The 16,359-nt window shown below is 40.3% G+C and overlaps 1 protein-coding gene across 1 annotated transcript; it reads left to right on the top strand.

The window, feature by feature from the left end:
• Positions 1 to 1,730: 1,730 nt before the first annotated feature.
• On the top strand, positions 1,731 to 14,689 carry LOC118811871 (gastrula zinc finger protein XlCGF26.1-like). Its single transcript, XM_036576424.1, has 3 exons — positions 1,731 to 1,838; positions 6,102 to 7,081; positions 12,807 to 14,689. The coding sequence occupies exons 2-3, from the start codon at positions 6,241 to 6,243 to the stop codon at positions 13,409 to 13,411; spliced, it is 1,446 nt and encodes a 481-aa protein (XP_036432317.1). The 5' UTR covers positions 1,731 to 1,838; positions 6,102 to 6,240; the 3' UTR covers positions 13,412 to 14,689.
• The last annotated feature ends 1,670 nt before the right edge of the window (positions 14,690 to 16,359 follow it).

The raw sequence follows: 16,359 nt of genomic DNA, 5'->3' as shown, positions 1-16,359 counted from the left end.
TCACTGAAGGTCTTGGACCTGATGGAGAATGACTGCTGGAGACCTCACCAGGATGGACATCAGAGATCCACATGACTTTCATTATTGTTGGTTGATCTGATCTTGTGATACTGTATGTAGGTGTAAGACTTAGTCTGTATGTCCTGTAGTCACTGTCGTAGCATTTACTGTAACCATTGTAAGCATATTTTGTCTAATGTGCATAAAGGAGTAACTGCTCTGTCCAGGTCTGTGTGTGTAGCATTGTAGACTCATTTCTTGTGTTCTGTGTTTGGAGTGTTGAGGATCTCTGATTACAGTTTTCTATTTAATTTTTATTTAATTACTTATTATTCTGTGTTTATTTAAGAATGACTTGGTTCTGCCAATGATGATTACATGATGAGTCTATCATCATGTAAGCCCCAGTCACGCTATAGAAGGCATGTTTCAGCACACGCTGCTACACTACCAACACAAAATATGGCAAATAATACACACATTTCTTATTATAGAAGAACCAGTTTCTTGAAAAAGACAGTTATGCTTGGAGGAGTGGAAGATAAAAGAAGTAAGAGTACAACCAGCAACAAGATGGATGGAGACAATCAGAGGAAACATGAAGCAGACATTCAGAAGCCTGAAGACCCAAACAGAAGACAGGACATTCTGGAGAAACACGGTCATATGGTCACCAGGAGTCAGAACTGACTTGATAGCACTTAATAATAAGAAGAAAATAGTTTATTTTTAAAACAATGAATGCATTGTTTTTTAATTTACAGTAATTCTGTTTGTCCTCATCATGGCCAGAATTGCCAGTAACTTCCATCAACTTATTTTAGTAAATGATGTCTTAATTAATTGTCAATCCAAGCTACTCAGAGTTCTCAGTGTTAATTTCTTCACAGGAGCACATGCTGTATTTAGCCAGGAAAACCTTAGAAAACTTCCTGTGAGATCATTCATAAACTGTTCTTGGCTCATGTGCTTTCATCCAGCATATCACTCACTGCATCTGTGTAACAGCAGCCTATGGAGTTAAATTAATGCCATTAGAGATTTGAATTTAAATACAACAGTCTAAATTTGCATGTTGTTATTTTAAGTCTGTACACTTTTAAAAAAGATGGTTCTTCAAGGGTTCTTTAGCAAAGACAATGGTTCTATATATAACATTCATGAGTGTGTGATTAAAGGGTTCTTTATATGCTTATATTGTACTTTGCATGGTGAAAAGTTTCTTCAGACTAATGGAGAATTGTTCAATATGGTTCTATATAGGACCTTTTGCAAAAAGGTTCTGAATGGCACCAAAAGGGTTTTTCTATTGCAAGTCTGACATTGTAACAATAGGAGGAACCCTTTTTTGGTGCTATATTGAACCCTTTACAAAAAGTCCTGTATAGAACCATATACAACTCATTATCCATCGGTCTTAAGAACCCTTTCACCATGCAAAGAACCATTTGAGTATGCAAATATTTCTACACAGATCTCAGAACCATCTTTTTTAGGTGCGTACCCTCAAATCTCTACTTAAAAGCAACTAACTGCTGTGGTGTTACTGCGGTGATGCAAACGACTTCTGATCAATCAACAGGCAGATCTGCCCAATCGTATCGCAGGAGGCAGAATGGGCACACGAGTGCAATACTGTAGTTCAGTAATCAAGCGTTTCCAGTGTGGTTCCCCTGCAGTCCAGGTGGGGGCGCTAATTGTATCAGTGAGGTTCTCCAACCCGAGTAAAGCGGAGAAGCAGAAGATCAGAGCTCTTGTACAGCGTTGTTGATGTTGGAGATGCAGAACGGATGAATGGAGGTCTGTGTGGAGAGAAGCAGGAGCTCCTCGTGGTGAAGGTAGGGACTGTTTTAGAGCTTTAAAGATATTCCTGCTGAAAAAAAGACCTTTTAATGAAAACTGGATCATAATAAACTACTAGTCTTAACCATCCAGAGTGTCTGGAATCAGTCACAGGTCACCTGTTAAACCACACCTGATATCAGCCCATCAGGAAAGTCACAACATAGTACAAGACCAGCAGGAACACTTACTGGTTTCTGTGGCCTTTTTCAGCAGAGGTGCTGAAGAGATGTGTTTCTGTTTGTAATAATGTTGTGCTGGTTAAGTTTGTCAGAAGTAGAGCATTTAATATATGATTTAGCTGTAATTTATTCTCAAAATAAACAGATACATGTTTATTATGGTCTAGTGCAGATTTAAAGAGACATTCTGTTTTTAGACTAAATTTCCAGATCTTAGAGATTTTTATCTTACAGGTTTCTCAGCCAGGTGAAGTCTGTCTTTGTGATGTTGTTCAAAGCTGCTTTGTCTTTCTGGACTGAATTGTTGATTAGGTGGTTCACACCCCACAGATTAAACAGGTCTAATAAACCACTATGACAACATTGTGCAAGAGAGACAATTATTACATATAAACAGTGAGGAAAAACAAGACAAAAAAACAAGGAAAAAAAACAAGGAAAAACAAAACCAAATATCTCCCATTTTTTATTTTTATTCTTCCAATGGAATTGAGTAGAAATGCTCCATTGCTTGCAATAAAATCTCTTTACAATAACTTATGATAAAAATAAATAACTTTTTTGCCCTTTTCTACAAAGCTTCTATTTTGTTTTTCTTCAGACAGCGACTATTTATTTTGTTAACTCTTTTAAAACCACTCATGCAATTTTCTCCAACATGTCTGACTAAAAAATGATGTAAGAAACAAATCTATCTGGCAGAAGACAAGTATTATGGTCAAAATCAAATTACTTGAACATTTTAAACTTTTACTCTCTAACCACCTCCACTCAGCCTGACACTGTTTCACATGGTATGTTTTATCTACTGTTGTTTTACTTTTATTATTCTTTTTATTTTATTATCAACTTTTAATTCTTAGCTACTGTCAAGTTATTGTTTTACATCTTTTATTTCATTATTTGTTATTTGGACGTTTTTATTTATTTTATCCTTATTTGATTTATTATTATATTTTTGCAATATTAATAGGTTATTAAATAGTCTATTAATAGTCATTAAATTTACTACTATGATTATTAGTAGTAATAGCATTTGATATGTTTTTAAAATTTTTAGCATTTGATTTGTTTTTAAAATGAATTTTTTCAATCCCTGTTTCTGTATTGGCTCAGCTACACTGTATATGAGGGTCTCCCTCAGTGTACTTTGAGTGTAAAAAACAGTCAGTTGATTGATTGATTGATTGATTGAAATCGTAGTCTCAAATTCACTGGAAGGGATCCTGTTCAGAGTTTTATAAAGAACCTCCTTTACGTTAGGCACAGGAAATTTTAAATAACTTTAGTTACATCACACAGGTAAATGGGGGAGATACAGTTACTGTTTTATGGTAAGGGATAACATACCATATCAATACAATTACGAATAAATTATCAATAAAATTACAAATAAACTTATTAGACTTGATTTTTTTAGAATTAATATCACTGACTAAAAGAGAAGGTAATGAGTTTGGCAGGTCTGAGCTGCATCTAACCATCCTCAACATCTGATTAGGATGCTCTTCAGCACTGAACTGTAATGTTTTTGGTTGAGGCTGTACTTACGGCAGAGCTCCTCAAATTAAGAAATTACCTTCATCATGTAGTAAGCGTGCTGTAGCCCATATTCCCTTCTCTAACCAATCCTGGTAACAAATCCATTTGTGTCATAAGTGGAATTTCACAATTGCAATATTGGTCAGAAAGATCGCAATTACACTGCTCAAAAAAATTAAGGGAACACATAAATCACACATCTGATCTCGATGAACAAAAGATTCAAGTTGACAGTCTTTACTGATATAAATTGTATAATTCGTTGAGAACAAAATGACGTAATGGCAGTCAGTAGAAACCAAAATAATCAGCCCACTGAGGGCCAGACTCAAAATCACACTGCAAATCAAAGTAAAAAAATGAAGTCGCAGGCTGATCCAATTTGCGTCAATTTCATCACGGCAACACAATGTGGCTCAGTAGTGTGTCTGGCCCCCATGTCTGGGCATGCTCCTGATGAGACGGTGGATGGTGTCCTGGGGGATCTCCTCCCAGACCTGCATCAGGGCATCAATGAGCTCCTGGACTTGGCGGCATCAGTTGCACTGATGCATAGTGTCCCAGAGGTTTTCAATTGGATTCAGGTCTGGGCAGCATGGGGGCCAGTCAAAGGAATCAATGCCTTTGTCATGCCTACACACTCTGGCCACATGAGGCCGGGCATTGTCCTGCACCAAGAGGAACCCAGGGCCCATTGCACCAGCATAAGGTCTGACAGTGGCTCTTAGGATTTCATCCCGGTACTCAACAGCAGTTAGGGTACCACTGGCCATCACCTGGAGGTTTGTGCAACCCTCCAAAAATATGCCTCCTTAGACCATCACTGACACACCACAAAACTGGTCATGCTGGATGATGCTGCAGGCCACATAACATTCACCATGGCATCTCCAGACTCTTTTACATCTGTCACATGTGCTCAGTGTGAATCTGCTCTTATCTGTGAAGAAAACAGGGCACCAGTGGCAGATCTGCCAATTGTGGTGTTGGTGAATGCAAATCGAGCTGCACATTGCTGGGCTGTGCGCACAGGTCCCACTAGAGGACATCAGGCCCTCATGCCTCCCTCATGGATTCTGACAGTCTGGTCAGAAACATGCACACCAGTAGCCTGCTGGAGGTCATTTTGTAGGGCTCTGGCAGTGCTCCTCCTGTTCCTACTCGCACAAAGGAGCAGATACCAGTCCTGCTGCTGGAGTGATGCCCTTCTACAGCCCTGTCCAGCTCTCCTCCTCTAATGGCCTATGTCCTGGCATCTCCTCCATGCTCTTGAGACTGTGCTAGGAGACACAGCAAACCTTCTTGCAACAACACGCATGGAGATGCCATCCTGGAGTAGCTGGACTACCTGTGCAACCTGAAAGGGCTGCAGGTACCGTCTCATGCTGGCAGTAGTGACAAGGACACTAGTGAAATGCAAAACTAGAAAAGAGTCAGTCAGGATGGATAAGGAGAGAGTAACAGTCTGTGGCCACCACCTGCAAAACCCTTCCCTTTTGGGGGTTGTCTTGCTGTTGCCTCTCCAGTGCACCTGTTGTCATCTTCATTTGCACCAAAGCAGGTGAAATTGGACAGATTGATATGCTTGAAGTTTAAATGACTTGATGTTATAATGTGTGACTGTAGGAAACACAATCACACAGTATAACATCAATTTTTTTGAGCAGTGTATTTTGCCCAAATCATTCAGCTCTAACGCTGTGTTCAGACAGCAGGCAAGTTTCTCAAATCGGATCTTTTGAGGTGACTGTCCGCTCTGTTATCTGTGAGTGATCAGATCGAATTTCTTTGTCCAGACATCACCATCTGCATGGGTTGCCGTGGTAACAACAGATGTCAGTGACTTTGTAGTGATGCACATTTCAAATGCAGATGCAGGAGAGATGAAGGAGCATCATCTCACCCGCCAGACTCTTCAGAATTCTCTTCATAATCACGAGTCTTTGGAGCTCTTCTTGAATCCCAGCACTTCCGTCACTCTTGATTTGACTTGATTGAGTTGTTTGTCGTGCTGTGAGTGATGCAAAAGATGCTTTGAAATCTGATTTGAATGTCCACAGCGTCCAGAGTGACATGCATTAGTAAAAGTCCGATTGGAGTCGCATTTCAAACCACCTTCAAATGGTTTGGATCCAATTTGCAGAAATCAGATTCCATGTGGTTTCTTGCTGTCCAGACTATCAAAAATCCAGATTGTATCTTGATTGATATGACAAAAATCAGATTTTGGGGTTCGCAGTCTGAACAAGGTCTGTGTCTTAGTGCTCTCCACCACCATCATTAAAACAGGACAGTGATATCCCATGATCCATAGTGATCCATTTTTTCAGTGACCTGTACAATTTTTGCAAAGGCATCTGGTGAGTAGTGGTGAAACAACTTCATGTTTGTTTTTACTTTACATTTGTTTTTACTTTAATTTGTTAACCACCTGTGTATGATGATTGGGGGTATAGAGATGCATAAACCAAAACATGAATACGCAAATAAGGGTAGAAAAGAATGAAACAGATTGCTTTGTTTTCTTTCTTCCAGAAATGACTGCTGTCCAATTAAAAGTCTTCTCCTGTTCCTGGTGTCCACCTTGCTACACAGTTCAATGCCACAAGCACATCGGTAGACACCAGAGTAATGTATCAAACTGGTGAGATGAGGTGAAATTAAATGTGAAAATATGGAATCCGGAAGAAGTCCTGAGCAAACCTCCTCTAGCTCGCTCTACAGTTACAAATCTCTCAGATGCACAAAGCAAAATGCAGTCAAGGAGAGAATCCACCACTGTCCAGACTGTGGGAAGAGCTTTACTCATCAGAGTCACCTCCAAAGACACCAGCGCATCCACACTGGAGAGAAACCATATCGCTGCTTAGACTGTGGGAAGAGTTTTACTCAGCAGAGTAATCTCCAGGATCACCAGCGCGTCCACACAGGAGAGAAACCGTATTACTGCTCGGAGTGCGGGAAGAGCTTCTCTCGGCACAGCCATCTCCAAGATCACCAGCGCATTCACACAGGAGAGAAACCGTATTACTGCTTAAATTGCGAAAAGAGATTTACTCAGCACAGCCATCTCCTGCAGCACCAGCGCGTTCACACGGGAGAGAAGCCGTATTGTTGCTCAGAGTGTGGACGGAGGTTTAGTGACAGAGGTACTCTCAAAACACACCGCTACATACACACAGGAGAGAAGCCGTATCAGTGCTCGGAGTGTGGGAAGAGCTTCAATCAGCAGAGCAACCTCCAAAAACACCAGTATGTCCACACAGGAGAGAAGCCGTATGTCTGCTCAGAGTGTGGGAAGAGGTTCACTCGACAGAGTCGTCTTCAAGAACACCAGTACATCCACACGGGAGAGAAACCGTTTCATTGTTCTGAGTGTGGAAAGAGCTTTAATCAGCAAGTTCATCTCCAAACACACCAGCGCATCCACACAGGGGAGAAATCCTATTACTGCGCAGACTGTGGGCGGAGCTTTAGGCACTCGAATACTTTAAAGATACATAAATGCACTAAGAGTAAAGTAATGGCTGAGAATACCTGACTTTGTCATCATCAAATATGATTCTGTGATCACTGTTTAGGTTATCGTTAATGATCAGCCGCTTCATTAAGTCCACCTCGTTGTATCTACACTCATTGTCCATTTTATCAGCTCCACTGACCATATAGGAGCACTTTGTAGATGTACAGTTACAGACTGTAGTCCATCTGTTTCTCTGCATACTTTGTTAGCCCCGTTTTACCCTGTTCTTCAGTGGTCAGGACCCCCACAGGGCCCTCACAGAGCAGGTACTATTTGGGTGGTGGATCATTCTCAGCACTGCAGTAACACTGACGTGGTGGTGGTGATGTGTTAAAATGTGTTTCGTTGGTGTGAGTGGATCAGACACAGCAGTGCTGCTTGAGTTTTAAACACTGTGTCCACTCACTGTCCACTCTATTAGACACTCCCACCTTGTTGGTCCACCTTGTAGATGTAGTCAGACTCATTTGCTTCTGCACAGTTTGTGTTGGTCATCCTCTAGTCCTTCATCAGTGGCAACAGGATGCTGCCCACAGGACTCTGTTGGCTGGATGTTTTTGGTTCTCGGTCCAGCAGCGACACTGAGGTGTTTAAAAACTCCAGCAGCACTGCTGTGTCTGATCCACTCAGACCAGCGCAACACACACTAACACACCACCACCACATCAGTGTCACAACAGTGCTGAGAATGACCCACCACCCAAATAGTACCTGCTCTGTGGGGGTCCTGACCACTGAAGAACAGGTTAACAAAGTATCAGAGAAACAGATGGACTACAGTCTGTAACTGTAGAACTACAGAGTGCAACTATATGGTCAGTGGAGCTGATAAAGTGGACAATGAGTGTAGAAACGAGGTGAACTTAATGAAGGGGCTGATCAGTGTGTGTGTCTGCAGTGTAAATATCCTATGATTATGTGATATGTATGTTTTTCTGGTTGTATGTTTATTAGACATATATACCTATATGGGATTATATCAGTTGCATGTTTAAATTACAGTAGTTGGTATGTAACAAATGATGTACTTTACTGCAATCAGCAGAATTGAGAAGACAAGAGTCAAAAGACTACAGGTTAGACACTTAAAACAGTGGAAACTGTATAATTGTACATAACTTTTACATAATATTACAAAAAATATGCACTTGTCATGCAAGAATCTTTCTATGATAAACCTTCATGGTTACTGTGTTGACCACTACATTTCATACAATCATAAACTGACATCATATTGACCATTACTGTTTACTGAATATATTCCTTTAATCTACTATTTTTGTGTGTGTGTTTTTTAATCAGTAATGCATTTAACCAGTGATTTTTGTCTGATTAGTTCTGGACAGTTTGTCTTATTTATGGCCCAAAACCCTTACACGAAATAACAAATAAACGGTAGCTGTATCCTGTATCTGGCCCTGAGGTACACTGCAGGATGAGAAGAACCGTAAAGAACTGTATTTAAATGTAGAACATATCGTAAATAAGAATTTACAGTCTTTAATATAAATCTTCCTATACTTGCAGTTCTGTGAGGAATATTGCCTTTTATGTGACAAATCCTATACACTATTTTCAGCTACATGTACACACTTGCAAAAGACGGTTCTTCAAGGGTTCTTTAGTAAAGACAGTGGTTGTGTTTAGAACCTGTTATAAAGAGTTATAATAGGTTCTATCTAGAACCATGTGCATGGTAAAGTGGTTCTTCAGATTGGTGGAGAATGTGTTGTATATGGTTCTGTATGAAGCTTTTCTGAAAATGGTTCTATCTAGCACTAAAAAGGGTTCTTTTTGTTACAAGCTTGACAACGAAACAAGAGCAAACCATCGTTTTTAAGTGTTGACATCCGTAAGCAACCATGCACAACTTCTCAACTGACCAATCAGCAGACTGCTGTTATGAAATACCAGCCAATCGCAGCACAGCAGGCAGGGTTTTGTCGGAAAACGGGTGGGATAAAAAAACAAGCCACCAGCACCACCAGGCTCAGTGATCACGTGTCTCCGATGTGGTTCCCCTGCAGTCCAGGTGGGGGCGCTAATTCTACAGCTGATGTTCTCCAACCCCAATAAAGCGGAGAAGCAGAGGATCCGCTTTGACGAAGGTAGAGCACTGTTACCTCTTGTTTACGTTGTTTTCATGATGTTCTTCATTAAGTCTAGGAGAACTGAGTGGAGAGGTGTTCTCTTAGGGTGAAGAACCTTTCTCCAGACTGATCTGTTGGCTGTTCCTTCATAATGATAAGAGCTTTTTGTTCATGCTTTATATATGATTTGCACGAAAACCTTGTTAATATTACTGCTGAAAAAACCCATCAGAACATTTAGGATTAAAACCTGTTGGTTTTGCTTTCTAATGTGAATTGGCTTAATGGTTACCAATAGAGATCACTAGTTTTCTGTAGGACACCTTTGGATCCCCTTAGAAACCCATCAAATGCACCTGGAATCAGAACACCTTTTACACAGAACACATTTAAGAACAAACTCAGGAAGATATTGGAGAATAAGGCTCAGTGTTATGTCTAAAAGGCTGACAGGTGAGCAGAGATTACAGGTGCTGCTAGTATTTAACCTGATAAACAGCAGTTTGTTTCCCCTCAGACTGATTTAACCACAGCTGCACATGTAGCCGCTGAATGGCTTGAAAAGTTTGGGCTTGTTGGAGATGAACTGCTCCTCACTTTGATGGTCGATAAGAGCATCTATGTGTCTGTATCTATATAGATCCCTGGTCCTGGAGGTCTGCCTTCCTGTGGACAGTAGTTTGAACCACAATCTACCACACCTGCACTGGCTAATTAACTTCTTAAGCAGTTCCTGATTGGCTGGATCAGATGCATTGGAAATAGATGAGGGGAGGGGCAGCATGTTAGATGCAGATTGGAACTAAACTCTGCAGATAAGTGGATCTCCAGGAGGTGGGTTGGTGACCACTAATATAGATAGATCTACAGCAGGCATGGGGAACTGAGGGCCAGTGACCAGCACAGTTTGATGATTTCCCTGCTCTGTCACACCAGCTAAACCTGGTAATTAACTGCTGAGTTGAATCAGCTGTGCTTAAGCAGGAAAATCACCAAACTCTGCAGGAATCTTGTCCTCCAGGACTGGAGCTCCCCACCCCTGATATACAGAGATGTTGCATTGTCTGTTGTTCTCAGCTGCAGCGATACGTCTGTGTGTCTATATTGGAACAGTCAACATCCGTTCGTAAACAACATATTTATTCCATTTATACTATTTAAACTCTTCACTATTTACAAACTAACAGAGCTCACAATTTTTTCAAGAAGAAGAAAAGTTTTTGTGGCCTTTTTGATATGCCTGCAAATTGGCCCCGAAAATGTTATTTTCCACCTCAGGCTGTCAAATCAGACACTATGTATTTTTTTCTGAAATGTTCAGCATTTTTTGCAACCCCAATTTAGGGAGATATAGGCTGTAAAAGGCATTTTTAAAGCCTGTGTCAACTGAATTCATTCATTTCTAGCAAGAAATACAGATATTTATGAAATGCTTTCAGAACTTTTCAAGTAATAACAAAATAAAAATAAAAGTTTTCTTGTTTTTTTCTGTATTTCTGATATTACTTAAAAGAATTTAGTGTTTTTTCTTTACTTTTTTCTTATTTTTTCCTTTTTTTCTCTACAGTCTTTCTTGTATTAGTATTTTTTAACTATTGGGTCGCATTACCCTCAGACCAGCCTGATTACTGTCCTGCATACAAGATCTAACTAGTTTTCAGTCTCTGTTTTAAGGGCACAGTGACCTTTATTTTAGAAAATAAAGACCAATCACAGACAGTTGAGAGAATTGAACTAGCTGTCTAGAGCAGCAGGAAATGCATTCAGCCTGACACCAAAGAATAGAAACATAGTCTAACACATATCGACAAACACATCAGTGTGTGTGAATCACATATAACCTTTGTGCACATGGACTGAAGTATGGCTGGACTTACACTGCACATTTACTCAACACTTAAACAGTGTAATAGATATTCGCATAGGAAAAAGCGTCTCAGGGCCATATTGTTGACATTCCGTCAGTTTATAGTAAAATTTGTGAGATTTTATTATTGGAATATGGTGAATTGTTGGCTTTGGTCTTGAAAGGGCAGAGTGATTATGGGAGCAGCCGTGGAGTGAAGCATGCGATGAGAGCCAAAATAATGTTAAGAATTTTGCTTTCATTTGAATAATTGACTTTTTTCATGAAACACATTACCAAACAAATTGCAAAGCTCACAGTTGTCAGTCATATTTCAGCCAAATTGTTTATACATAGTAAATAAAAACAGCTACAGACATGCACAAATTGACGCTGACATGTCACCATTTTCAAAAAGTTGCATTTTTGCACATCCACACTAAAGCACTAAAAATCTACAAAAAATCTCCTCCCTGGAGAATGTTCAAAAAATGAAAATGTTGTTTTCATATCAGTGGGAGGCTAAAACACAGGGAAAAACTAAAACACTTTTCTAAAATAACCAGATATGTGTTGATGAGAACTTAGTCAGGAATCTGCATATGCTAATAGATCCAGATCTTAATTTCAGCTGCTGCATTAAAGCAGTAATAAAATTAGCTCTTCGTAATCTCAAACACATTTGGAAGTGTCATTTCTAAACAGGACCTGGAGAAGTTAGTCTGTGACTTCATCCTCAGCAGGTTGGATTACCGCAGCACTTTGCAAACTGGTTTCCACAAAAAGACTAAAAAGCTACAGCCTATTCAAAATGCAACAACAACAACATTTATTCGTATAGTGCTTTTTACAACTAGTGTTGTCTCAAAGCAGCTTTACAGAAAAGCAGTTTATATAAGGAAAACAGTTTATGGAAGGGTAATCAAAAGAATAAAAAGAAAATAAATAAGTCCATGTATAGACGTAAGGAACTAAATCCAGGTCCAAGCCCCCATGAGCAAGCCAGAGGTGACAGTGGCAAGGAAAAACTCCCTAGAAGTAAGAAAAAGAAACCTCGAGAGGAACCCAGGCTCAAGGAAGGAACCCATACCCTTCTGGTCGACCACAGATGAAGAGAGAATGACAGCTAATGAGATTTTTTGACAAGATACAACAAAGAAGCTTAGAGCTTGAACATCTATGCAGCAGTTAGATAGTCACCACAACAAAGAGAGCTGAGCATATTACACTAGGATTACATTAGGAATACAGGAATACCTTAGGATCACCCTGGGATCCTTACACTGGCTACCAGTTAGTTATTGCTTAGCTGATTTTTAAGTTTTCTATAAATTAATTTCTCACAGGGTGTTGACCGAAACAGCTTTCACACTCCACCCAACAGTTCTAACTCTTTGGCTGAACTGCCTCACATCCAGATAAAGATCACAACTCACGAATAGAAAACTTTATTAGATTGTAACTGACCACTGTTTGACTAAAGTGTAGTGTAGGGATCCCCACAACATGGCAGAACCACTGAATAATTGTTTTTTGTTTTTTTTCTTCTCCAGGAATGCATGCTGTCCTGCTCTCTGTCTTCTCCTGCTAAACTTTCCCACACAGTTTAAATTAACCTTTACAAACACCTCAGGAGATGCCACCAAGAGGAACGTTACACTGCTGAAATGGAGAGATAAAGTGGGAGAATATGGCGTCCATACCAAGCCCCAGTACCCTACAAACGTCACCTGGTGGTCTCCACAGTAACACAGCTCCTGAAAGGATGCAAAAACGTACAGCCATGGAGAGAGCCCACCACTGCTCTGAGTGTGGGAAGAGTTTCAGAAACGGAGATACACTCAAAACACACCAGCGCATCCACACAGGAGAGAAACCGTTTGACTGCTCAGACTGTGGGAGGAGCTTTGCCCAGCAGAGTGATCTCCAAAAACACAAACGAATTCACACAGGAGAGAAGCCGTATCACTGCTCGGACTGTGGGAAGAGCTTTACTGTAAACAGCAGCCTCCGAAAACACAAACGCATCCACACTGGAGAGAAGCCATTTCACTGCTTGGAGTGTGGAAAGAGCTTCACCCAACACAGTGATCTCCAAAAACACAGACGCCTTCACACAGGAGAGAAGCCGTATTACTGCTCAGACTGTGGGAGGAGTTTCACTCAGCAGAGCACTCTGCAAATACACAAGCGCGTTCACACAGAAGAAAAGCCGTTTCACTGCTCTGAGTGTGGGAAGAGTTTTGCCCAGCAGGCTAATCTCCAAATACACCAGCGCATTCACACCGGAGAGAAACCGTATTACTGCTCAGACTGTGAGAAGAGTTTTCGGCACTGTAATACTTTAAAACTGCATAAATGCACCACCAGAGGGGTGACGGGTTGAATTTGTCAAATCAGAACACAATTTTCATGATTAGTTTTATGATCAAGTGGATTCCACTAAGATGGATTTCTCAGTTAGCCAGAGAACTTAAGCCTAAAGATGAGGATTGTCCAATGGGAATGTCCCTCACCTTTCTTCCTGTTGGACAAGCTTAACTTTGAGCTTAAGTTATCTGGGTAAACAGAATTCTTGTGAAACACCCCATGGGTTACCATGAATGATGTCTGTATAATCTGTGCGTTTCTTTGTTATTCTCTTATTTTCTGAACACCACAAAATGGGCTTAGAGTGTGATTACTCCGTAAGAAGGGTTCTAGTGTGTAGATGAAGACTTGTTCACCTTCATCTCCAGACTTTGCTGGGAGACATGGCGATGCTGCCTAAGGTCATGGATTTGGAATGAAGTGATTTTGGTGAGTTTATTCAGGATCATTGAGGTCTTGGACCTGACTGAGAATGACCGCAGCAGACGTCACCAGGATGTGTGTCAGTGACACCCAAAAACGTCTTTGTTGACTGACCTTATTCAGTGAAATTGCATCTAGGTAAAAATCTGTGTGTGAACCAGTCCTGTATTCACCATCATAGCTTTTTCGGTAGCAGTGAATTAGTAATTATAAGCCTAACTTTTCTGATTTGAATAGAGTTACTGAGTGTGCTTAGTGAGAGACCCGTGGGAGCTTTCCTTCTTAGTAATACTGTTACGACCTCTGGTCGCAATAGCCTGTCTTTATGTCTGTCTGCTGCCATTTTGTGGGTTCCTTTTGTTGTTGTATTATGTGCAAGTAGATTCACTTGGGGTGCCCTCCTGTATATAAGAGGCATTACGAAAGTAGACATGACCTGGAAGAACACCTGTCCAGGCCAGCCTGGCACTCTCCACTCCACTCCACTTTGCTTCCTTTGTTAAATTTTGTGAAAACTTTGTTAGAGTCTGTGAAACACTCCTTGAATGTTTGGGAAGTAGGGGATGAGTGCCATTTGGTTTGATTATCCCTTTTCTGTTGTTTTAAAATTTTGTCTTTTGTTTATTTTATTTAGTCAGCTTTGGAATCATTAGTTGTTTTGTTTTATTATTTTCCTGAATGCTCGTCCCCGAAGCTACATTTCCCCTATGGCAGTTACCAACTTCAATAAAACTGTATTGTTTTAGTTACAACAGTGTCCAGTGTTTGGTCTGGGGAGAGAGCCCACTCTCAAGCTCTGTTACAGCCTAATGATAGACCGGGTCATAACAATTTTGAATGTTGAGTCTTCAGGGGGTGTTTTACAAAGCAGGATTTCTAATTTCTTTAGCCAGATAACTTAAGCACAAAATCAAGTTTGTCCAATAGGAAAAGAGCTGAGGGACATTCCTATGGGACAGTCCTTATCTCTGGGCTTAAGTTATCTAGGAGATACTCTAAAATAGGTGATTTGACCCAGCACTGGGTTCATTTGGGTTACTGATATTTTTTGAGGTTGAGCTGGTAGGCTAAAGTTAGAGACATAAAGTACAATTTTTACACATATAATGTTAAAACTAACCAAACATTCAGCTATAAATGTTGATAAATGTCATACAAAGGGCTACACCTATCCTCCACCCTTTAATCATGCAAAGGGTTCTTTGAGTGTTCTATATAGAACCATTTTCTTTACTAAAGAACCCTTGAAGAACCATCATTTTTGAGTGTGTAGATGACAATCATAGCACAAGAGAGCCCCAACCATGCTGACCTCAGAACTGATATTTTTGGTTCAACAAAGTTTTAGGACTCTTGTAAAGCAGACAGAATGCTGGACCACCAACAATTAAAGTGTTTTACACCAGACACTACTTAAGAATGGAATTTAAGACTGCTAAAGCGTTTTAAGATAACTTTCAGATGGGATGATGCTCTTGTATAAAGAAAAAGTTGGCCAAAGAGAAAAAGAGTTTCTTTTTACTATGTGCCCTTAAGTCCAAACACCTCGTTTCAACGGGAGGTTGTGTGCTGGTACAGAGAGTGCAGTAGCCTCAGTGCTTCTAAGAGTACCAATAAAAAAAAACACATCCCTTCTTTATAACAGTTTTAGAGCATGACCTCCCTGCTGTGAGCCAGAAGCTGAACACTATCCTAAATCACACCTTTCAGAAGGACAATTAAAAGCACTTCACAATCTTGGTGTGATGAATGTACCTGGTCCTAACGAACCATAATTATTGCGCACACTTAAGTGAGATTAAAAGGATGTTAAGAACATAAGATGAAAACAAATCAACCTTTAATCAAATGATGAGACAGGACCTGTTCACCCACACCAGAATTGCTGAACTGTTCACATTCAAATTACTTTATCTGCTGTGGTGTTAGCAAAGTAGTGGTGATTTTCCTAAATTAAATTTAAACCAGTGGTCATCAATCCTCTTCCCAGAGATCTACTGTCCTGCAGTTTAGTTGCAGCCTGCATCTAACCTGCCCACCTAACAGTGATGCATCTGATCCAGTCAATCAAGGACTTCTGATTTTTGATTAGCTTGAGCAGGTGTGACACAGTGTAGGTGGAACTAGATTCTGCAGGAAGGTAGCTCTCCAGGACCAGGGTTGGTGACCACTGCTTTAAACAATGATGGACCCAGATAGAACCACAGATGACCATATCTCGGTCTTCAAATAGAGAAAAGATAAGGATCATGCGATCACATATCTTTCAAATCAGTGTTACGACTTGTGAGCTACCTTATTTACTCCACTGAGGTCACAACATAAAAATAATGAGACAAAGAGCCAAGACTCAAACTGCAGGTCATGATGTTTCACATTTGCTTTTCTTTACATCAACAGCTTCAATGTAGGAAGGATGTCAAGGTAGGCTATCGCCAAAAAAACAACTGTTGTTCCAGATCCACAGATGAGGAATACCTTGGGGAAACATTGCCACTGGTCCTGCAGAAATACTTACTCCATGGCACAGACAATAAACAC

Source organism: Colossoma macropomum, unplaced genomic scaffold, assembly GCF_904425465.1.
Source record: "Colossoma macropomum unplaced genomic scaffold, Colossoma_macropomum, whole genome shotgun sequence".
NCBI lineage: Eukaryota > Metazoa > Chordata > Actinopteri > Characiformes > Serrasalmidae > Colossoma > Colossoma macropomum.
The sequence above is the reverse complement of the archived record's forward strand: the minus strand, read 5'-3'. Positions and strand labels throughout refer to the sequence as shown.

Bases quoted from the DNA above. Each gene is read 5' to 3' on its own strand.
- LOC118811871 (XM_036576424.1), top strand. From the start codon at position 6,241: ATGGAATCCGGAAGAAGTCCTGAGCAAACCTCCTCTAGCTCGCTCTAC. The intron at 7,082-12,806 runs GTAAAGTAATGG...AAAAACGTACAG, and splicing joins GATACATAAATGCACTAAGA to CCATGGAGAGAGCCCACCAC.